Genomic DNA, 25587 nt, shown 5'->3' on the forward strand with positions numbered 1-25587 from the left:
GAGATGGGAGCTGCTTCATATAAAGAAATAGCTAGTTTGTGATGTTGGAGTCAGGCTACTAGATAGATAGACAGATTTGTAAGGCACTAAATAATAGATGTGAAATGCACTATATGATAGATGCATAAGGCACTATATAATAGATAGATATGAAAGGTGATAGATAATGTAAAAAGGCACTATATAATAGATAGATATGTGAAAGGTGCTATATGAGATAGACAGATAGTGAAAGGCACTATATAATGATAGTGAAAGGTGCTATATAATAGATAGATATGAAAGGCACTAGATAGATAGATAGATGCATAAGGCACTATATAATAGATGTGAAAGGCACTATATAATAGATAAATAGATATATATGAAAGGTGCAACATATCCGGCCGCAAGCGCCTGCAAAGGATAGTGAAGACAGCAGAGAACATCATTGGGGTGCCTCTCCCTCCCTTCACTACAGGACATATTTTACAAACGCAGTGTCCGCGAGGACCCCTTACACCCCTCACATGGACTTTTCACACTTCTGCCATCCAAGAGAAGATATTGCAGCATCAAAGCCAAATCTGCCAGGCTGCAGGAGAGTTTTTACCCCCAAGCTGTCAGACTCCTTAACACCAGGCTGCCCCCTGGGACCTTCCACTCGGCCTCAACCACCTCTAAAAACAGAACTTTTATACATGAGAGCCACGGTCCTGCAAAGATGAGTGTGCATGTAGAAAAGAACTGAAAATCTCATACTGACCTGTAAGGATTTTGTCACTCTTTATCCTTCTGCTGTGAAACATTCTGACCATGTCTTAAAAACTATTATCAAACACTGATAATTTCTGTATTATCTATATCTATTATTTATTTATTATATTACATATACTGTATCTTACACATCAATATTGCTGCTACTTCTTTGTCCTATCTTTGCACAATGTCTAGTCTTGTTTGTGTTTTAATTTTTAATTTTTTACATTTTTACATTTTAATTCTATTGTTAATTTATTATTTGCACATCATGTTGTTACGCTATGGACCCGGATCTTCGCAATTTCATCTATCTGTATACCTGTATATGGTTGAGATGACAATAAAGTTCACTTTGTCTTTGACTTTGAGGTGATAGATAGATGTGAAAGGCACTATATAATAGATAGATAGATAGATAAACACACACTTTTGTCTAAAAACACACCAGAATGACTAAACAGAAAGAAATTTTATAAAGAAAAAAAAACAAACTTCTGACTTGGAAGTCCCAGTTACGGTGACTCGTTATACAGGCGTATTGCCGTTGTTATAAAAGACCCCCAATCACGTTTCTTGACAAACCTCTGATGAATAATTTGTGTTTATGTTGGTGTGTCAGAGGGAGGATGTGCAGCTTTGTTCATAATGACCCTCAGCTTTGTTGTTATTCTCTCCTTTGCTATGACCTCCATGTGTAGTATCAATTAATCAGAGTGTTAGGCTTTGGCATATTCAATTCTTACTTAGTCCTGAAGTGTTCTCCTCATGTGGTTGGAGGCCTCAGTACTTCCCAATGAGAATAATCTTCCCAAGATGTGGGAGTCGAGGTAAAGCTAACTGTTGCACTGAGAGAGAATTCTCCAGAAGGCAGAAGGTCAGATGTTTGACAGTCAGACTTCACGGGGGCATGTAGCTGCTGAAGACAATGGAGGTCTTTCAGAGGATGGGGTCCGGTCAGTCAGGCCTTCCCCAATGCATTGTATAACGTTACAAAATGTTGACATTCTGTTGGCGCTTGTGCTCATGAATGAAGGATCAGCCCACACATTCATCTGGATGGAGGTTTCTATTATTTGTCACTAAGCTTTGACTTTATTGCCAGTCAATGTAGTTGCTAGGAGTTTCGCTTGTCATTACATCCATACGTACAAGTAGGAAAATACAATTAGTAGCACAGTATTTCAATACGTAACACCATCATAGTATTACAGTATATGCAGTGGTATTGAATAATCATACAAGTATATTGCAAAAAGCACAACTATATACAATAATCTGACAATGTACTATAGAATTGCACTCCCACCCAAGTCTTTGTAAATTAACCATACAGTAATTTAGGTTGGATGGAGGAGTTTGGAGATCAGGAACAGACTGAGGTGAATCAGAGACTATATTTAACCATAGTGACTGCCGAAGGGAAAAAACGGTGTCTGTATCTAGTACTGTAGTTCCTGCTTTTTGTGTCTGGTGAAGTTTCAATGATGGTAATAACTGAAAGAGAAGGTTAGCCCGGTTAAGGTAGCCTTGGATTACATTTCTGTCATGTTCCCTGACCTGTGAGGTACAGTAGAAGGGTCCTCACTGGAGTCCAGTTTGAAGCCCACACTCTTTTCTGCTGTCTGAATGACATGCTGTGGCTTATACTTTAGTGACAGCAGATGCATTCACCATATCAGAATGTTGTAGAGAATGGGAGGATAATTTTAATAACAGCTCTATAAATCTTTACCGGCACTAATCGGACAAATTAAAGAGACAAAAAAAAACCTGACCGTTCAGACTGTGAGTGATAGTGGTGCCAAGAAATGAAAATGATTCCTCCATGCTGACAATGACACCGTGTACAGTACAACCAGGGGAGCAGGGGGACAGAAGTGTCACCTAAAATCCACAATCATAGTCTGCGGATGGCAATGAGTTTATTGTCATGTGTATGTAGTACAATGAAATTCTAACTTGTATGAATATTGACGATGATGTTATACTAGCAAGGAGGTCCACGTCCACACAAACAAGAAAATGTGATTCCTGTTATGTGACTCGGCCCCCTCTAGTCCAGTGGTTCCCAATTTCAGGCCTACTGTTGCTGTAGGTTTTTGTTCCAACCAGTTTCACAATAAGTAAGTAATCTAATCTCCAATTGATCTCATTGTTTAATTCGCTGGTCGTTGATTCTCTTATGCTGTGTTCAGAAAAGTGCAAGAGAGATATTTCCATTTATAAGAAATTTGATTTAAATGTTTAATTATCTTGCGTCTCTTGTTCATCGTATCCTAATGATGACAGTTAAGGACAAGCAGACAGACATGCTGTTTATGATCAGTAACAAGTAAATGGCTTAATAACCAGAAAGAGGAATAAAATATGACAATGGTGATGATGAAAAAAAACACAAAATTATTCCCATGTAACATACACAGAGACTTGCTATATTACAATTAAAACTTAGGAAACCTGTTTCTTAAAAACTTCTGGATCCACACCACAACACAGAAATAGGGAAATAATACTTTGCTCAGTTAATTTAGGAGTCAAGTTAACAGCAGAAGTTGGATGGAATGAAAATCCACAGCAACATTGGACCCCTGGGATTTAATTAAGAGCCACTGGTCTGGGGGGGTATGGGCAGCTCAGATAGTCTGGTGAAAGGGTCCGTGAACAAAATGAAAGACTTGGCTGTCATAGAGGGAGCATCCGACTTGTACTGAGGAGACAACAATTGCCATTTCTACGCATAAGTCATTTATGTTGAGTTCACCAAAAATTAGAGGCCTTTGTGGTCACTATAAACCCTTAGCCAGCTTTTCAGTGGGACCCCAAATCTTAATGAAGACCCTCTAGATGTGTCTGACCTGCCATTCCTAGATGTGCTTACTTTAAAACAAGTCAAGTAGAGTATGTGAGAAAATAGATAGATAGATAGATAGATAGATAGATAGATAGATAGATAGATGAGAGGCACTGTATAATGGATAGATAGATAGATAGATAAAAAGGAAAGATACTATATAAGTGATTATAGATAGATAGATAGATAGATAGATAGATAGATAGATAGATAGATAGATAGATAGATAGATAGATAGATAGATAGACAGATAGATAGATACTTTATTAATCCCAAGGGGAAATTCTTAATAGGGACAGCAAGTGAGCCAGGGGAGACACAAGCAGGAAAGAGAATGCCACACAGAGTGAGAGTGAGAGTGAGAGTGAGAGTGAGAGTGAGCACGTCAGGGTGTGTTGGAACAAAAACTAAAAAGCGGAGTTTTCATTTTTGATTTGAATGATAGCTAAGACTGATGGTGACTGAGGTGATCTCGAAGACTACAAGTCTAATGGCTGACACCAATGTTTCACTGGGCCTGTGCAACAAATAAATTGGAAGCAGCAGCCAGATTACAAGTCCTCACCCTATCAATAATGTAGTAGAAATAGTCAACTAACTGCTAGGCACATAGTGAACCAGTAGTGACCATGAGTTTGAAAGCCTTCTTAATGGAGAAGGATAATGTGTTGAACCCAGCCTAATGGATAACGGACCTTGTGACGATGGCCTGCTGATCGCTTTTATGAAATTGGGACTTGTAAGAGCACCAGGAGGAGTCCCACACATACACAGGGAGTGCCTGGGATGCCAACTTCAGTCTCTTTGTTGCAAGGCTGTCGTGCTACCACTGCGCCACTCTGCCACCTCTGTTCAATAATAACAACAACATTTAATTCTATCACACATTTTCATACAAATGATAAGCTCAAATAATGAAGAAAGAGAAAAAAGACAAAATAAATAAGAAAATAGAATTAGGGAACACTAATTAACAGAATAAAAGTAAGGTCCAATGGCCAGGGTGGAAAAAACAAACAACAACAAAAAAAAACAAAACTCCAGACGGCTGGAGAAAAAAAAATCTGCAGGGGGTCCAAGGCCACGAGACCACCCAGCCCCCTCTAGGCATTCTACCTAACATCAATGACCTCACAATCAATCCTCATGGTATTTAGGGTTCACAAGGAAGAACTTGATGAAGAAGTTCATGGGGACTTCTGGCCGTTAATCCATCAATGTTAGGACATCACAGTGCTTTGATTAGGTGGTGGTGGCGCAGATTGCCACCACAGAAAACCAGAAAAAGAAGAAAAGAGAAAGTAGGGGTTAGTACAGAGTGTGGAGCTACCAGGAATGATAGTTATAATTAAATGCATACACAGAGTATCAGGATTAAACTAAGATGAAGCAATGAGAAAGCCATGTTAAAACAACTGAAATAAAACTCATTTTAGATTGTCTTCAGCAAAATGGACATTATGCAGTCAAAACTGTTATCCAATTCCAAAGGTTGGTGTAAAGGTTGGTAACACGACACATATACACCAACGCGGTTTGCCCCAGTTAAAAATATCAATACAGTCCGTAAAAGGCATATATGCGCCCGCAGTACCAGGATCAAGCCAGCAGGGGTCAGCGTTTAACTACATTGTACTGTAGAAGGCTCTTCCTCTCCCGTTATGTTTGCATTTATCATCCTGTCGGTTTTATTAAAAGCTTTGCACATTTGTTTACTTTAGCTTGGCACATTTTATTAAACACCAACACAACAAACATTCAAGCGGCTGTTACAGAAGAATAATTATATATAGCGCTGCAGATTATGAAACAATAAAGTAATAGATATGAAAGGCACTATATAATAGAACGATATTGAAGGCGCTATATAAGATATGTTTGTAAAAAAAACACTATATAATTTACTGTGGATACGCATGAAAGGTATTTGATGTGACCGTAATGAAGAAAAGGACATAAGTAGCGTATAAAAAGCTGTGTGATAGATAAGAAAGTCACTAGTATGAGGTAAATTCAAAAGGCGCTACATTACAGGTTGACATTTTTTTACAGTTTAAAACAGTATTTATTGAATTAATAAAAAATGATTATCAGAACTTCATAAAACGACGCTATATAACAAAAGAGAGCGTTATTTACAATCTGATAATAAATGAACAATACGTTGTTATTTCATCTGAATGTGCCCGAGAAGGACTGAAAGACGGCAGACCGTGTTAATGTTTGGGAGCCTCGGCAAGCGGCAGGCTTGTGACCGTCCACACAAGGGGGCAAGAGATCGACTGAGAGCGAGCGAGCGAGAAAGAGAGAGAGACAGAGAGCGCAACGGATACGGGGAGGAGGAGGAGGAGGAAGAAGAAGAAGAAGAAGAAGGGCGAGCAGGAGGCACACGAGGACGGCGGCGCTGCGTGCTGGGGACGGAAAGGAGCTGCGCTGCTCCCTTCAGGAGCCGAGCGGCCGGCATGGCTTACATACAGGTAGGACGGCGTCTTCTGAACTGACCCGACTTGGATGTGTGGTGAGCGGGCGAGTGGGCTGTTCGCTAAGAAAAAAGCGGTGCACGAGACGGAAATCCCAGGTTTGCGTCTCTTCTGTTAGTCGCGTCACCTCACTAAACATTAACCTGCTGTCTGCGGCCGCATCATCTGCTCAGGTGGAATTTACTTTTAAGTTCATTTTAATAAAGTATTTCTGTAAAATTGACTGAACTGAAGCTTAGCTGATGTTCAACAAACAACAGGTAGCAGAGGAGTAGTGGCGGGTTGTTCCGCGTCACAGAGCGCCGCTGTTGGCTGCCGAGTGGCCGGACGGACGGTCCATCTTGCTGGCCGCGACATTCGTCTGCTAGTTGACAGCGACAAGCACTCGGCCTCCTGGGCACTGGCGTGAACCCCGTCCTGGCGTTTTATTGTCGGACCTGCAGGAGATGCGCTTCACCTGCCAGCTCCACCCGGCTCGTCTGCCAGTTGCTGCTGCGGTCTACATGAACGGAACGAGAGACAGCCGGTTTGGACGGGCGCTGACGGCTACGCGGTCCATTCCAAAGAGACATTAACAGCCGAATTCGTTTTGGGAATCCATTGGGCACCTTACTGGCGGCGGCTTTCCCGCACGGTTTCATTTCCGAGCAGGCAGGGTGCGTGTGGCTCTTTTTTAGCGGGTATGCCATATGCTAGAGCCGTTCGGGTCATGTGAATTGGGGTCTCTAAATTGTTCCTTTATCACAGTGTGTGTTGTTTCTGTGCCCAGGGATTTAAGCAGCGGGCAGCGGCTCGCCCAGAGATGGTTCATGTATGATCTCAAATGTTATCTTGGACTGGCTTTTAAGCATTTGCCGTTTAAAAATGATTCCTGATACTTCTTGTCCAGTCCCATGCAGCACCAGTCACGTTTAACAAACACACAATCCTTATATGTTATAGCACTTTTGCATAAGGGGAATGCAATTATTTTTATAAACCTTTTTACAGTTGGAGCCCAGGCAGGTGAATAGGCTCACTCAGGGTCACAGTTAAAAGTAAAGAGAGAACCAGCAAAACTGTGATTTTCAGTCCAACGATCCAAACCCCTACATTCTTAAAAAAGAAATGTGCCAAAGCCGTTCTTCAGAGTGACGTCGGAGGGTAACTACTTTTGGTTCCCAAAATTGCCATCCACATGAAGATTCCAAAAACAACCTTACTGTGTTTAGGTCCATTACAGGCTGCATAAAGAGCTGTGAACAGATGAAAGCATATTGAAGAAATATCTCGGTTTTACAAAAGACCCCGGATGAATACAATAACAGGGGTTTCTTAATCTGTCAGTAAAGATTTTCTGTTTTTGTTCCCTTCAAAGCCAAAAGAGCCAATTTCTTGTGCAGAGACCCCTTCCCAGAATGAAATGGTTCTTTGTCAAGCTGTGGTTCTACAAGGACCTGCACAACCCAATAAACTGCCATTACAGAACCAGTATAGGGTCTTCTTCTTTAAAGAACAGCAGTTTTTATCTTGTATAATTTTTTGTCCTTATGTATAAGTATCACCTTTTATTTTAAAGATATGCAGCTATAATTCTTTACACATCTTTTCTGTTCAAATCTGAGCATTATTGGCATTCATGGTCATCCAGAGATTTGTTTCACATTCCAGTTCTTTAGCCACCGAGGCATATGACATTTTCATTAATTTCATCTTCATCTTCTTCTTCTTCTTTTGGCTGCTCCTGTTAGGGGTTGCCACAACAACAACAACAACATTTATTTCTATAGCACATTTTCATACAAATAATGTAGCTCAAAGTGCTTTACATGAAGAAAGAGAAAAAAGACAAAGTAAATAAGAATTAAAATTAGGGAACACTAATTAACATAGAATAAAAGTAAGGTGGGTGGCTCGGTGTCGCAGTGGGTAGCGCTGCTGCCTCACAGTTAGGAGACCCAGGTTCGCTTCCCGTGTCCTCCCTGCGTTCAGTTTGCATGTTCTCTCCGTCCAAAGTCCAAAGACATGCAGGTTAGGTGCATTGGCGGTCCTAAATTGTCACTAAGTGTGTGTGTGTGTGTGTGTGTGTGTTTGTGTCCTGCAGTGGGCTGGAGCCCTGCATGGGGTTTGTTGCCTGCATTGCACCCTGTGTTGGCTGGGATTGGCTCCAGCAGACCCCCCGAGACCCTGTAGTTAGGATATAACGGGTTGGATACTGGATGGATGGATAAAAGTAAGGTCCAATGGCCAGGAGGACAGAAAAAACAAAAGAAAAAAATAAAATCTGCAGGGGGTCCAAGGCCACGAGACCACCCAGCCCCCTCTAGGCATTCTACCTGACATCAATGACCTCACAATCAGTCCTCATGGTATTCAGGGTCTACATGGAAGAACTTGATGATGACGGTCATGGGGACTTCTGGCCTTTAATCCATCAATGTAGGGACAGCACGGTGCTTAGATCTTCAGAAAACTGGAGAAAGAACAGAAGATAAGGTAGGGGTGAGTACAGAGTGTGGAGCCACCATGAATAGTAATGATAATTAATTGAATATGCAAAGCATCGGGATCTGAGAAGGCCATGTTACAGTAATGTGTTTTTAGCAGTTCTTTAAAGTGCTCCACCGTATCAGCCTGGCGAATTTCTATCGGTCAGCTATTCCAGATTTTAGGTGTATAACAGCAGAAGGCGTCACCACTTCTTGGAATTCTAAGCAGACCCTCATTTGAAGATCCGAGGTTACGATTTGGAGTGGAAGGTGACAGCCATTCTGAGATATTGGACGGAGCAGATGATTGAAGGCTTTGTAAGCCATCACCAGTATTTTAAAGTCAATTCTAAAGGACACAGGTAGCCAATGCAGTGACAACAGCGGATCATCTTCTTCCATATCTCCCTGTCCTCTCCATCTTGCTCTGTCACTCTCATCACCTGCATGTCCTCTCTTACCATATCCATAAACCTTCTTCTTAGGCCTTCCTCTCCTCCTCTTCCCTGGCAGCCCTATCCTTAGCACCCTTCACCCAATATACCCCTCATGTCTCCTCGGCACATATCTAAACAGACACAATCTCGCCTCTCTGACTTTGTCTCCCAACCGTCACAATCTGAGCTGACCCTCTAATGTCCTCATTTCTAATCCTGTCCATCCTCGTCACCCCCAATGCAAATCTTAACATCTTTAACTCTGCCACCTCCAGCTCTGTCTTTTGTGCCACCGTCTCCAGCCCATATAACATAGCTGGTCTCACTACCATCCTGTAGACCTTCCCTGTCACTCTTGCTGATACCCGTCTGTCACAAATCACTCCTGACACTCTTCTCCACCCATTCCACCTGCCTGCACTCTCCTTTTCACCTCTCTTCCACTCTCCCCGTTACTCTGTATCAATATCAATAATCAACATGCAGGCAACAATACAAATTTTCATTAATTTCATCTGCTATAAGATTAAGAAATGCGTCCATTTTTCCCAATCTGTTTAATTGCATTACAGAGTCAGGGGAGTCAGGAACCCCGAGTCCTTTTAGGTGTGGCAGCCCATTGCAGAGACTTGCAAATGCCGGGCCACTTTGGTGTCTATTTGTCGTGTTACAAGGAGCCGCGGGAACACGAGGAGAACAAGCAGACGTCACACGGCGTGAGCCTTCACAACGCCCCTTACCTTGTGTAGTGTCTTTCTGAAGCGATCGTCATTGCAGTGCATGTAATAGCGAGGAGTGACCACACAGGGTGAGTGACGTGACTTCTCTCCGGTTACCCACCATGCCAGGCTGACCCCCTGTACCAGCTGGGTCACAGTACACCTGCTTTTCTTTTTCATTGGCCTCACCTTCTACACCATTAGGAAATGAACGTTTCTGTTTGTCCAGTTTCTGAACCTGCTTATTGTATGCCAGGATTGCACAAACTGGAGTCTGTCCCAGTAGCACTGGATGCCAGGCGTGGGGTGTATCACAGATTACGCTGTAGCCCATTCCCCTCACACCCTGACTCCTAAACGGCTAATCCAGGGTCATTTTAAAAACCTAACCTGCTCATCCATTAGACAACCTGAAGCAAAAATGTGAACACAGGGAGAAGAACAGGATTTGAACCTGGCTGTTACAATTGTGAGGCGGCGTTTGCACCAGAATGACAACAACACACTGAAGTTTAGTGATCAGCATTCAAAGAGGTGCGGTGCGGTGAGGGAGACTGAAGTGACAGCTTTGCCATTTACAGTTCAGCGGTTTACCCACTAGGCCTTCCCCTGATGCCGCGTCTGCCAGGGAGAGGCAGGCTTGTTTTCTTGTGATTTGATTTCTCATTGTTCTTGTGTGATGAATTGTCAGTCACTGCCTTTGTTTCTTCTTTCTGTTTGTTCCACGGCCCTCATGTTTGTTTTCGCCTCTCATCCTCTTCTTGGTTGATGAGTTCACCTGCACGTCTGCACCTGTCCGCCTCCTTGTGCCGTTCGTTCCCTGTGCAGTGGAGCCGGACGTTGGAGCGGTTGGCTTGTTTCTTCTCTTCTTCATGATCTTCTTCTTCCATGTCACCTGTTTGAATTGGAGGGGGAGAGGGGGAGGGGAGGGGCTTGAGGGGTCAGTATTTCATCCATTGTTGCCATGGTGCTGGTTACCGCTAATTGCAGAAGCAACATTAACAGGGTGTGCCTGTCAGCCTTATGGATTTCTTACACCCTTACTGCTCTTCAACCTCCTCGTCGTGGGCCTCAGCTGAGTGGGCCATTTGCTCAGCGAGGATGCTGGGTGCTTTTTTTTTTTTTCCCAAAGCCTCTCAGCCCCTCTGCTTAGAAGCGGCACTGATTGGAAGAAGACAACATAGAGTGAGCTGCTGCTGCTTGTGACACGTAGGCATCTGGCGATTGGAGGAGCAAATCCGGTGTGTGTAGTAAGTCAGCATGGCTGGGCACTGACCCCGCGATGGATGGGCCTGTTGTACCTGCCTTAATGGTTTAGGCAAAGGATAGGAGAGCCATCCCATTCAAAATTAAAAAAGCACAAAAGGGTTCACTTTATTCCCCATTACCTTTAAAAGATGATAATACAATACAATTTATTTCTGTATAGTAGCCCAAAATCACACAAGAAGTGCCCCAGTGGGCTTTAACAGGGCCTGCCTCTTGACAGCCCCCCAGCCTCGACTCTCTAAGAAGACAAGGGGAAAAACTCCCATAAAAACCCCAGTAAAAAAAGATGGAAGAAGCCTCAGAAAAAGGCAATTCAAAGAGAGACCCCTTACCAGGTAGGTTGGGCGTGCAGTGGGTGTCAAAACAAAGGGGGTCAATACAACACAATACACAGAACAGAACACAAGTCATCCTCAATACAGTATGAAAATAAAAATATTACAAGTATTAACCAGTTGATGATATCCCATAATGCAATGTGGATTTGTTTAGAGTCCTGGAGACCTTGGCCATCAAGCCGCCAAATATTGGTCATTCGATAGCTGACCCAGCCAATCCAATAAAAGGACCCCTCTACCAGATGATTCCTGCGATGACTTTACCTTAGGCAGGCAGAACAACTTGGCAGGTGGGCAGTGGGTGCCAAGTGCCACATCTGAGTACCAAGAAGAGAAACAGAATAGGTGAGGGTTAGGAACAAATTAGAACTCTTATGTTACTTCTGTTTTAGTGCTCATGACTGACAACAGAGATGCAGTCTGCACAGTTCATCAGCAGCTCTAGTCAGGGTGTGCTGAACTGAAGTTGTGAGTCTTTAAAAGCTGAGACCGAAGGGGCATCTCTTATAGCAGGCAGACCACTCCACAGTTTAGGGCCCCCTGTGACTAAAAGCTTGACCTCCCACTGTTATTTTATTAATCCTTGGAGTCACAAGCAGACCAGCATCTTGAGATCTTAAGCACTTTGAGCTACTATTTGTATGAAAATATGCTATATAAATAAATATTGTTATTGTTGTTGTAATGTGCACTCAGGTTTGTAAGTCGTGATAAGTTCAGACCAGTAAGCCGGACCTCCGCCATTTAATGCTTTATATGTTAAAAGGAGGATTTTGAAATCTGCCCTGAACTTCACCGGGCGCCAGTGTAAGGATTTGAGAACTGGAGTGATGTGTTCGTATTTTCTTGTTCTTGTGATAATTCTTGCAGCAGCATTTTGGATTAACTGGAGGCTGAATAAAGAACAGTTTGAACAGCCAGTGAACTCCGCACTGCAGTAGTCAATCCTACTAGAAATAAATGCAGGAATTAATTTCTCACAATCCTGTTTATTTAGAAAGCGCCTTCATTTCCCAACATTTTTAAGATGGAAGAAACCTGATTTGGACAACTTTGTAATGTGCTTTAAATGACCTGCTAGAGTCAAAGAGAACACGAGATTGCGGGCTGATCTTCGCTGTTAAGCGTGGGTGGTGTGGGCATCGCTGCGATACGCATGTCACCACTGACTTGCTCAAACTATGGCCACCCAGTTTTAAGCCCACTCTTATTTCAGCAAACTCCAATGATGGTCACTAAACAATGTGTTTCTCTCTTTTTTTTTTTGTTGGTGTCTTTACCGGTCTCCTCGTGGTTTGTGTGTGCCTGTGGCTCTCTAAAAGGACAGCTGGAACCCATTGATGAGGTATGTGTCCCTCTCACCCACTTCACCCTAAATTGTATTATTTATCCCAAGGGCCTTCCCTTCTCTGTATCCATGGTCCTTTCTGGCCTTTGTTGGACGTACAAGCAGTATACCATGTCCTTGAAAAGTATTCACCCCCCTTGGACGTTTTTATTTTATTGTTATACCAGCTGAAATTCCCGGCATTGCCCTGGAGGAAAATAAAGTGTTTTTTTTTTAATTGTTTGAGAAAAATATAATAAAAAAAAAAAAACGCAACTTAAAAAACAAAAATAAATTAACGAACAATGAAGACTCACAAATGTGCTTGTCTTGCGTTCTTGTACAGGGTGGTCCAGATCTAATTATGCAGATCCAGATCATCTGGATGACTTTGATTTATGTGGGGACGATTCCAGTTTGGCGTGAAGACAATTCTTCATGTCGTCAGTTCGCACACTTCTCGATGGTCCGGGATTTTTCGGGTGATTTTCTATGTAATAAACTGAATAAGTTATAGCATAATGAAAATTGCATGATTAGATCTGGACCACCCTATATGTACGTTACCATCCAGTTGATGCTCAAAATCGGCCAACTCTATTTAATTTCAGAAGCAACAGGCGGGCGCAGTGGCACTCAAACATAGAGAATGCTGGCAGTCACCTCTAGTTCGCCCTCTGGTGGTCGTTCCGAGTGTCAACTGGATGATAACAGGCATACAAGACTGCAAGATCACCCCCCACCATACCCAGAATGGGGTGGATTAGGGCTGATTTCACCCTACAGTATTTTAGGTTGACCAATGAGAAACTCCAGCCGTTTGGACGTGATGCTGGAACACGAACACACGCACACACATACATTGACTTTTATATACTGCTCAAAAGAATTAAAGGAACACTTTTTAATCAGAGTATAGCATAAAGTCAATGAAACTTATGGAATATTAATCTGGTCAGTTAAGTAGCAGAGGGGGTTGTTAATCAGTTTCAGCTGCTGTGGTGTTAATGAAATTAACAACAGATGCACTAGAGGGGCAACAATGAGATGACCCCCAAAACAGGAATGAATGGTTTAACAGGTGGAGGCCACTGACATTTTTCCCTCCTCATCTTTTCTGACTGTTTCTTCACTAGTTTTGCATTTGGCTACAGTCAGTGTCACTACTGGTAGCATGAGGCGATACCTGGACCCTACAGAGGTGGCACAGGTAGTCCAACTTCTTCAGGATGGCACATCAATACGTGTCATTGCCAGAAGGTTTGCTGTGTCTCCCTGCACAGTCTCAAGGGCATGGAGGAGATTCTAGGAGACAAGCAGTTACTCTAGGAGAGCTGGAGAGGGCCATAGAAGGTCCATAACCCATCAGCAGGACCAGTATCTGCTCCTTTGGGCAAGGAGGAACAGGATGAGCACTGCCAGAGCCCTACAAAATGACCTCCAGCAGGCCACTGGTGTGAATGTCTCTGACCAAACAATCAGAAAGACTTCATGAGGGTGACCCAAGGGCCCCATGTCCACTAATGGGCCCTGAGCTCACTGCCCAGCAGCATGCAGCTCGATTGGCATTTGCCATAGAATACCAGAATTGGCAGATGCACCACTGGTGCCCTGTGCTTTTTACAGATGAGAGCAGGTTCACCCTGAGCACGTGACAGAAGTGAAAGGGTCTGGAGAAGCCATGGAGAACATTATGCTGCCTGTAACATCATTCAGCATGAGCAGTTTGGTGGTGGGTTAATGATTGTCTGGGGAGGCATATCCATGGAGGGTCACACAGACCGCTACAGGCTTGACAAAGGCACCTTGGCTGCCATTAGGTATCAGGATGAAATCCTTGGACCCATTGTCAGACCCTATGCTGGTACAGTGGCTCCTGGTGCACGACAATTCCTGGCCTCATGTGGTGAGAGTATGCAGGCAGTTCCTGGAGGATGAAGGAATTGATACCATTGACTGGCCACCACACTTTCCTGACCTAAATCCAATAGAACACCTCTGGGACATTATGTTTTGGTCCATCCAATGCCACCAGGTTGCACCTCAGACTGTCCAGGAGCTCAGTGATGCCCTGGTCCAGATCTGGGAGAGATCCCCACAACACCAGCTGTCATCTCATTAGAAGCAGGCACCGATGTTGTCAGGCATGTATACAAGAACACAGGGGCCATACAAAGTGCTGCGTACAATTTGGAGTTGCTGCAATTCAATTTGGCAAAATGGACTAGCCTGCCACATAATGTCTTCACTCTGATTTTTGGGGCGTCTTTGAATTCAGGGCTCTGTAGGTTGATCATTTTCATTTCCATCAAACGATGTGGCATCCTTTTGTTCCTAACACATTACCCAGTCTATATTAGTATAGATATCCAGGAGGATTTCTTTTTCATATTGAGATCTGATGTGTTTTCAAAGTGTTCCTTTAATTTTTTTGAGCAGTTTATATATATAGAAGACTTGGGGGCCCCGCCCCCTGCTCACTTCGCTCGCCAACCCCCAGGTGGGCAGTATGCTTAGCCAATTCTCGCCGCTGCCACTCGCGTATTGGGAAGCAGATGTACAATTTAAACAGATTTTTAGTTTCATGAGAATTGTTACATATGCATAATCAAATTTATTTTACATTACAGTCAGTAAATAACCATAGTAAAAAATAGTAAAACGTAATAAATTGAAAGAAAATTATGTTTCATGTTGCGTTAGAGGTATTCGTTGCGTTATACGTTTTCGTTCTGTTTAGCTTTGAAATTAACACGCAAGTACTTTTTAAACTTACGCCTTTACTGTAAAACTTCAGTAAAAACAATATTCGGAATTAACGTTTTGTCAATATCACATTGAATTTTGATCCGTGTTTGGAGTTACAGCGTGACAACGTATAACTGCCCGTGAGTGAGTTTCGTTTCTCTCTCTCTATTAAATAAACCGAACTTTTTCAAATGTTTGTCCCTGTGATTTGTTAATTGTCATAGTGAAAGCTATTCTAACGGGAAATTGTAAACGTTTTAACACGAATGGCATATCAAGATGTCATTTGGCGTCTAATGTTACCCCTGAAGGTGGACTACATTACCTTTCTTGTCGCTTGTTAAAATTTTACACGTCAGAATTGTTCAACCAATTTTGAACACAACTAATCTTGCCCAATTGCATAGCCCGTCACTCAGACATAAATTACGCAATACGTTTACGATACGTCCTTCTTTCAACAGTAATTCGGCCTGTGGAAGATCAGACGGTGTTAACGGTTGTAGATATTCTACGCTTATATTGTAAGTTGATGTTTTCATCTTCTTCACCATCACCACCAACTGTTTCAGCAGAGTCTATTGATACGCATTTGACCAATTTGCCGTGTAACCAATCGACAATTTTCACGTTAATTCATTTCACTTCATCGTTTCTCTCTGCTAGTGTGTACTCATTTCTTCTGTTGATAACCCTTTGGAATGAAATTCTTCAATTAGATTTGGACATAATACGTCTTCTTTAATTGGGAACTTAAAGTGAGGAAAACGTAAAAATGTATAGGAGCTGAGCGCACAGGAACTGTGTCTGACAAACCAATGAGAGGGGAGAGGACCGCGGGCGTGGGCCGTGAACCAGAAATGGTGGACAGGAGAGTGGGACTTGAACAAATCTCATGGCCATTGTCTCGTCTCGTCTCAAGATTTTCTTTTATAATAGAGAGATAACACTTAATCACAATGGATTTCATTTTGGCATTTTGACACTGATCAACAGAGAAAGACTCTTTAATGTCAAAGTGAGAAAAGATCTCCACAAAGTTCAAATATCAACCACAGAATCTTAATTGCTGGCATTAAGTATCCACCGCCTTTATGTCAGTATTTAGTAGATGGACGCCATGACAGGCTTGAGTCTGTGTGCACGGGGCTTTCTTTCTCTATCGACTTTCCACATCTGCACACTGCCATTTTTCTCAATTCTTCTTTGCAAAACTGCTCAAGGTCTCTGCGTTGTTGTGCTGATCAGGAACGGATGGCCATTTTCAAGTCCAGCCACAAATTCTCAATTAGAATGAGATCTGGACTGTGACTTGGCCCCTCCAGGACGTTCACATTGTTGTTTTGAAGCCATTCCTGTGTAGCTTTGGCTTTATGTCTTGCTGGAAAACAAATGTGCAGATTTGTGGCCGACCCTAGGATTTCCCATATTTTGCTGCTTTCATTTTCCCTCACAAGCCTTCCAGGGCCTGCTGCAGAGATTCATCCATACAGCCTGATGCTGTCACCACCATGCTTGGGGATGTTGTGTTTTTTTGATAATGTGCAGTGTGTCATCACGTTTAGCCTGATGGCCAAAAAGCTCAGTTTTGGTCTCATCTGACCACAGAACCTTCTTCGAGCTGACATCAGAGCCACCCATGTGGCCTTCTACTGAGATGTCCTGTGTGTGTGAGTGTTTTGTTTTTCTGCTTGGCACTCTTCTATAAAGCTGTGACAAGTGAAGTACCCGAGCAGTCATTCCAATGTCATCCACTGTAGCTTGTGACTCCTTCAGAGTTCTCAGAGGTCCCAAAGGTGGCCTGCTTCACTCGTCGTCATCAGTTCTTGTGGAGGGCCTGCTCAAGCAGATTTACTGCTGTGCCACACTCTTCCCACGATCGATTTTACTCGACTATTTTCTTGTCTCCATCCCCTCACCTGTGCTTCCATTGAGTTGCTTGAGTGTTATTTAGTCAATTAGGCAACCATACTGACTCGCCGAAAACTGGACCTTCCAGATTCATACAATCAGTTACACAAGAAATCTGACAAACTAGAGGGGACCATTCAGTCCCCCCGTTTGTTTAGCTGATAGCTAAGCTGTCCCCATATCTCATCCGGTTTCTGCTTCAACCCCATGTCTCGCTAGTTTTGTTCCAGAGTCCCACAACTCTTTGCGTAAAGAAGTGCTTCCTGGCTTCATTTTTAAATGCACATCCCCTTCATTTCTACTGACGTCCTCAAGTACCTGATCCCCCCTTAAGCTGGTTGACTTTATCAATGCCTTTGGGGATTTCAAATACCTGGATTGGGTCCCCACAGCGTCCTCTCTGCTCGAGACTAAACCGGTTCAGTTCTCGGAGTCTATCAGAATAGTCCCATGATGCACCTGGCTGCTCTCCTCTGCACAGCTTCAAGTGCTGCTATGTCTTTTTTGTATCACAGTGACCAGAACTGCACACAGGACCCCAGATGAGGTCCCACTGGTGCATTATATAGTTTGAGCGTAACATCTCTTGACTTAAATTCATCAGTTTTTATGATATAACCTAACAATTGTCATTTTAATGACTTCTGTGCATTGCTTAGTCGATGAAAATGTTGCATCAACATAAACCCCTAAATCCTTTTCAGAGTTCAGTTCAATTGAAGCCCCAGACAGGTGATCTCCATTGAACTAATGATGGGATTTATAAAAGCATTTGGCAACACCAGTAATGATTAAGGGGTGAATATTTATGTCATTGGATTATTTTGTGTTTCATACTTTCATTAATTTCGGCCATCTTGCAGAGATCTATTCTCACTTTGATAGTAAAGAGACTTTTTCTGTTGATCACCGTCAAAAAAGGCCAAATCAATCAATCAATCAATCAATCAACATTTATTTCTATAGCACATATTCATACAAAACAATGTAGCTCAAAGTGCTTTACAAAATGAATAGAAAAATAGAAGACACAATAAAAGATAAACATAAGTCAACATTAATTAACATAGAATAAGAGTAAGGTCCGATGGCCAGGGTGGACAGAAAAAACAAACAAAAACTCCAAAGGCTGGAGAAAAAAATAAAATCTGTAGGGGTTCCAGACCACGAGACCACCCAGTCCCCTCTGGGCAATCTACCTAACATAAATCAAACAGTCCTCTTTGTATTTAGCGTTTTCATGAAAGGACCTGATGATGATGGTCACGTAGACTTCTGGCTTTCAGTCCATCAATGTTGGTGCATCAGGATGCTTTGAGTAGGTGGTGGTGGCGCAGGCCAAATGAAATCCACTGGGGTCCAATGCTGTATAACAATCCAATGTGAAAACGTTCAAGGGGGACTTTTAAAGGCACAGTGCCTAATTTTTGGGGCTCTCACTCCTCTTGCACCCCTTTCTGTCTGTCAGCTTTATGCTCCACACTGCCCAGTGGGTCTCAAGAGGTCGATTTGCCAGGAAAGGGCCTACTTGTATTAATGATGGGCACAACCCAGACGTTTCTTTCTCCCTTCATTTTCTGCTCTGTATGATGAGCTGCCAGTATTTTTAAATTAGTTCATTTGCTTTGCTTGTGGTTTCTGCAGCAGCGTTTTTCCTCAGTTATTTATTGGACTTGTCCTTTTTGAATTCCTGCCCGTGTCCCACTGCTCTGCCCTTTTGTCTAATCTGAGCTGTAGTTTTACCTTCATAGCTCACATTATGTAACGTCTTGACTTCTTCCCCTCTGACTATTGATCATTGCTTCATGTTGGCTTGTGTGATATTTCAGATTTTGTTAAGGAATTGAGATGCCGCCTCTTTCTCAGGCAGACATTGCAATGCCTTGTCCTGGAACTAAAGGGACAATGGAGCTCCTGAATGACTTTCTGCTTTAGTGTTGTCTGTGCTTATTTTCACTTTCATTCATGTTTTTTCTATACTGCTCAAAACTTTTAAGGACCACTTTTGAATGAGTGTATAGCGTCAACTCAATGAACCTTCTGGGCTATTGATCTGGTCAGTAATGTAGCAGAGGGGCTTGTTCAGCAGTTTCAGGGTTAGGGTTATATGGGCCGCCAACATTGTAATTTCTTCCGATGAATCTTCAGTTCTCTCTCTGAAATACGTAGTATCTTCGGCAGAATCCATTTCATCGGCAGTAGTAAGCATTTTTCTAATTAACTCTTGTGCTATCGATTCACCAATCAGTAACTAGAGGGCGTGTTAGAGCCCACCCTCTCAACTTTGACGAGTGAAAGTGACAGTTTTATTTCAAGACGATTTGCAGGAATGTTACGGACAAAATGAAATAAATAAATAAGCAACGAAAAACATATTTCGTGACACATTTATTTATTTATGCTCACATTTCACATTACTTTTATTTATTTACGCATTTATTTATTTATTTCATTTTGTCCGAAATATTCCTCCATAGGGTTAAGGGTAGGGTTAGGGTTAAATTAAAAACGGGTGCACTAGAGGGGCGACAATGAGATGACCCCCAAAACAGGAATGAATGGTTGAACAACTGGAGGGAGGCCACTGACATTTTTCCCTCCTCATCTGTTTTGTCACTCGTTTTGCATTTGGCTACGGTCAGTGTCACAACTGGTAGAATGAGGCCAAACCTGGACCCTACAGAGCTGGCATGGGTAGTTCAACTTCTGCAGGATGGCACATCAATACATGCCATGTCATTGCCAGAAGGTTTGCTGCGTCTCCCAGCACAGTCTCAAGGGCACTGAAGAGATTCCAGGAGACAGGCAGTTACTCTAGGAGAGCTGGACAGGACACCTCGTAGAAGGTCCTTAACCCAACAGCAGGACCAGAGGAACAGGATGAGCACAGCCAGAGCCTACAAAATGACCTTCAGCAGGCAGTCAGGCCACTGGTGTGAATGTCTCTGACCAAACAATCAGAAACAGCCTTCATTAGGGTGGCCTGAGGGCCCGACAATGTCCTCTAGTGGGCACCATGGAGCTCGATTGGCATCATTTGCCATAGAATACTAGAATTTAGAATTGGCGCCCTGTGCTTTTCACAGATGAGAGCAGATTCAAATTGAGCACATGTGACAGATGTGAAAGGGTCTGGAGAAGCCGTGGGAAACATCATGCTGCTGTAACATCATTCAGTGTGACGGGTGTGGTGCTGGGTCAGTGATGGGGGAGGCGTATCCATGGAGGGACCTCTACAGGCTAGACGACGGCACCTCGACTGCCATTAGGTATTGGGATGAAATCCTTGGACCCATTGTCAGACCCTATGCTGGTGCCGTGGCTCCTGGTTTCCTCCTGGTGCCCGACGATGCCCGGCCTCCTGTAGCGAGAGTATGAAGGAATTGATACCATTGACTGGCCCCTACACTCACTCGCCTGACCTCAATCTAATAGAACACCTCTAGGTGGGACATTATGTTTGAGTCCATCTGACGCCGCCAGGTTGCACTTCAGACTCTCCAGGAGCTCAGTGATGTCCTGGTCCAGATCTGGCAGGAGATCCCCCAGGACACCATCCGTCATCTCATTAGGCGGATGCCCCACCATCCCCACCAAAAACGTTGTCAGGCATGCATACAAGCACGTGGGGGCCATGCAAACTACCGAGTACGATTTGGAGTTGCTGTAATGACATTTCGGCCCAATGGACTCGCCTGCCTGCCGCCTCATTTTTTTCCCCTTTGATTTTCGGGTGTCTTTCAGTTCAGCCCTCTCTCTCTGTAGGTTCATCATTTTCATTTCCATCCTTTCGTTCCTCACACATCACCATATCAGTCCATATCACTAGAGCTGTCTAGCACATTGAGATCTGATGTGCTTTCAAAGTGGTCCTTTAACTTTTTTGAGCAGTTTATATGGGATGCTAATAGAAATTGCAAAAGATCAGAATGAAGTCCGGATGTGCCACAGTGTAAGGTAGCAGCACCCATCATAGCGCCACCCTCCACAACTTTAATAAAGCTTTATTTTATATACCTGACCACAGCACTGTGCAGGGACTGGTGCTTCTCTCTCGTGGCTCCTGGCACCAGGATTCGATTCCTCACACAAATCTGATTCAAGCAATAGGACTGTGAGATTATAGTTCATCTCATGGGCAGCGTGATGCTTCATGGGTTTGATTTTTCTGCTCAGTCACCATCTGTGCTGTGTTCGCGTGCCCCTTCTTTGCTCCTGTGGGTTTTCTCCCACCTCCCTAAGATGTGGCCAGGTGTGGAGGAATGTGAGTGGTCAGATTTCCCCCCGTCGGACAGCCAAGTTCTCTCTACAGTGCAGTGAATTCAGAAGGTATTCAGACCCCTTCACTCTTTTCACCTTATGCTAAAGTCATTTCAATTATTTTTTCTCATCAAACAAAACTCCATATACCCCAGAATGATAAACTGAAAATAGGATTTTGAATATGAAATTTATTAAAAAATAAAAAACTACAATCCTATTGTTGCAGGTATCCCAACCCTTTTCTATGACATTTGCACTTTGGCCATGCCCGTCTGCGAGACGCACTTCAGATTTGGTGTCATTTACCTTTTTCCTTTTCTGCTCTGCAGGGTTTCCTCTCCAAACTATCCAACATTTTGCTCTGCTGTTGGACCTGCCAGGCTTGCTGCCAGTCCTGCTGGGAATGTAGCTGCTGCCAGCCTAGTGATGAAGAAGTGGAAATTCTTGGACCTTTCCCTGCACAGACTCCATCGTGGCTGTGAGTATTACTACTGTGCTGTCATTAATCATCATCAACCAGCTAACAAATCAATCACTCCATTAATGTTTAATGTATATTGCATCTTTCATGGCAGGAATCGTTGCAAAAGATGTTAAAATGCAAACAAACACAGGAGTCCTAGTAGCACAGGAGAACATCTCTCTGTTATAAAAGGAAATCCTGGGACGAGGCGAGACAATCGGAGTGAGATTTGTTCAAGTCCGCCCTCCTCTCCACCATTTCCGGTTCACGGCCCACGCCCGCGGTCCTCTCACCTCTCATTGGTGTGAATGCTTTTGTCAGACTCAGTTCTTGCGCTCTCAGCCATAGACATACTGTAGATACTGTAGATAGACACCGCATTCACTGTGTTGCCCAGTTGACACGATACATCAGCGTGTCCGTCCGTACTGCAAGTGGCAAAAGTGCCATTTAAACTAATAGACGTAGACGTGGCAACCGAGTTTTCTGATGAAAAAACAATAATGTTTAAAACAGTATCGTTTACATACAACAGATTTTGGCAAATCGCTTACATGCAATTATTTATATCCATTTATACACTAATAATGGCAATTATTAAATAAGAATAATAATAATTATCATCATTATTAAATAATTCCCTATAAGTAGCATTACTCGGGCTGCCTTCTTCCATCATCCTGTTCTTACGCAGCACAGTACTGAAGTATCGGTTAATGCCCGCGTCACCTCACGTATAAATTACTGGAATGCTATTCTATCTGGCATCTCACAAAAATAAATCCATCGCTTACAACTTCTTCCAAATTCTGCTGCCAGGATAATAACCTGCTGCTCTAAATCCACTGCGCACGTCACAGCGATTCTCTCTCGACGTCACTGGCTCCCTGTTCACTACAGAATACGACACACAATCCCGCTCTGAACATTTAAAGCTCTCCACACCTCGCTGATCTCCTCCAGACTTCACTCAGATGCTCATCTGCAGCTCGACTTTCTGTGCCACACGTCAGACTCAGTGCTATGGCAGCTCGAGCGTCTCTCCTGGTGCTCCTCAACTCTTGAATTCTCTTCCCTCTCATATCCGTCGGCTCGATTCAATATCACATTTTAAAACTGCCCTCAAAACTTCTCTTTTCCATACCAGTTGTGAATTTTGCACTGTTACTGCCAGTTATCTTTGTTTGTTTGCTAAGTATTGCTTTTTGATTTATCATTCTCTTGTTTTAATTTTACTAATGTTGTTTAATTGTATTGCAAGGTGACCCTGAGTGCTAAGATTATAAAACGGGATTTTCTAATGGCCAAATATAACCAAAACAATTGTTCAGCCTTACCTATGAAATGCCATCCTCCGTGATCTGGTCTGGAGCGTCCAGCGGTTTGTCCAATCCCAATCAGCACATGCGTGAGACATCTGACGTTGACGTACGATGCTGCTGGTCATGCGCCGTCTAGTAATTCTATGTCTGCACTCTCAGCTGTTATAAATTTGTACGATTTCCTCACTTTACGTTCTCAATTAAAGAAGATGTATTATGTCCAAATCTTATTGAAGAATTTCATCCCGAAGGGTTATCAACAGAAGAAATGAGTACACGGCCAATCCTAGCACCGAGAAACAATGAAGTCAAATGAATTAACGTGAAAATTGTCGATCAGTTACACGGCAAGTTGGTTAAATGCGTATCAATAGACTCTGCTGAAACAGTTGGTGGTGATGGTGAGGAAGATGGAAACATCAACTTACAATAGCAGCGTAGAATATCTACAACCGTTAACACCGTCTGCTCACCGAAAGAAGGACGTATCGTAGTGTAATTGATGTCTGAGTGATGGGCTGTGCAACAGGAAAAGGTTAGTTGTATTCAAAATGTATCGAACAATTCTGACATGTAAAATTTTAACAAGCAACAAAAAAAGTCCATCTAACATTCGACACCAAAGGAGATCTCGATATGCCATTCGTATTAAAACGTTTGCAGTTTCTTGTTAGAATAGCTTTTGCTAAGACAATTCACAAATCACACAGACAAACATTCGGAAAAGTTGGTTTATTTATTAGAGAGAAAGAAACGAAATTCACACACAGGCAGCTATACATTGTGTTGTCACGATCAAACACAGAATCAAAATTCAATGTGATATTGACAAAAATTGAATTCCAAATATTGTTTTTACTGACGTTTTACAGTAAAGGTGTAAGTTTGAAAAGTATTTGCGCGTTAATTCCAAAGCCAAACAGAACGAAAACGTATAACGCAGTGTTTTTCAACCGGGGTTCCTGGGTACCCAAGGGTTCCACCGAAAAAGTCCTAATGACACAGGACATACTGGTGGATAATTGCACAGGGTTCCGTGAGCAAGCTGGTAACCATTCGCGCAGGGTTCCACTCCAGCGAAAAGGTTGAGAAACACTGGTATAACGCAATGAATACCTCTAATGCAACGTGCAACAGAATTTACTTTCAATTTATTACGTTTTACTGTTTTTCCATATGGTTTATTACTTGCTGTAATGTGAACTAGTTAGTTCTGTTATGAGTATGTAACAATTCCCATGAAAATAACAATCTGTTTAAATTGTACATCCGCGAGCGGCAGAGCCGCGAAGTGACTAGCGTGGAGTGCCCACCCGTGGGTTGGCGAGTGAAGCGGGCAGAGCCCCCAAACTTTCTTTAATGGAAACATGAATTAGAGCAGCTATCAATGTGGATAGCATTAACCGAAGGGGTACCCAAAAATAACCGGGTCTGGAAAAATAAAACAGTTTTAATCATTTTTACTCACTGAAACTTTAGTCTCCTTCAAAGTCCTCTGTCTATGTGAATGGCTGCACCCGTCAAAACGGTCGTCCCGCTGGAGGAAACCTTTTTGGAATCGCCGAAGAGGAACGTCGTCCAAGGCCTGCAGTGATTTTTCTTTGACTTCCTCCGCGCTAGAAAAACGCTTTCCTTTGAGTTTTTTTTTTTACAAGAAAAAGTCACATGGAGCAAAGATCAAGTGACATTTCCCCTCGTTTGAAACGCTAAAACCCCTCGTGGACCCGCGTTTTACTTAAAGCTGCCTCTTTAAAAGCACCACTCCAGTTTTCAGCAGCTGTCTTCCCTAAGAGAAAACAAAATGTAAACGCAGATTCACTTCACTTTGTGATGGGTGATCATAAAGAACAGCGAGTCTGCGTGAAATGTTTTCTCTTAGGGGGGAAATGTCACTTGATCTTTGCTCCGTGCGACTTTTTCTTGTAAAAAAAAACTCAAAGGAAAGCGTTTTTGTGCCACAGAGGAAGTAAAAAAAAAATCACTGCTGGCACTGGGAAACGTTTCTCTTCGGCGATTCCAAAAATGTTTCCTCCAGTGGGAAAAACGTTGGGACGATTGCAGTCATTCACATGGAGACTAAAGTTTCAGTACATGAAATTTAATAAAGTATTTTTTTTTTTTCAATTCCGCTTATTTTCGGGTACCCCCTTGTAGGTGGAGCAACATAACAAATCAAGTCAAATTTTATTTGTCTCACACCATTAAACGCAGTACATATGATATGGGTGGGGGTCATTCAGTCAGTCAGTC

General features: G+C 42.9%; 1 protein-coding gene across 2 annotated transcripts in view; it reads left to right on the forward strand.

The window, feature by feature from the left end:
* Positions 1 to 5008: 5008 nt before the first annotated feature.
* Positions 5009 to 25587, forward strand: part of syt17 (synaptotagmin XVII) — a 66672-nt gene continuing 46093 nt past the window's right edge. Inside the window, exons 1-3 of one of the 2 annotated variants that reach the window (XM_039774144.1) lie at positions 5009 to 6069; positions 12631 to 12648; positions 21882 to 22030. In XM_039774144.1, the coding sequence (XP_039630078.1) occupies positions 5773 to 6069; positions 12631 to 12648; positions 21882 to 22030 (464 nt within the window). In that variant the 5' untranslated portion in view covers positions 5009 to 5772. The remainder of the gene's footprint in view (positions 6070 to 12630; positions 12649 to 21881; positions 22031 to 25587) is intronic. The other variant, XM_039774145.1, reaches the window with a different exon arrangement.

The sequence above is a fragment of the Polypterus senegalus genome, chromosome 13 (genome assembly GCF_016835505.1).
Source record: "Polypterus senegalus isolate Bchr_013 chromosome 13, ASM1683550v1, whole genome shotgun sequence".
Lineage (NCBI taxonomy): Eukaryota > Metazoa > Chordata > Cladistia > Polypteriformes > Polypteridae > Polypterus > Polypterus senegalus.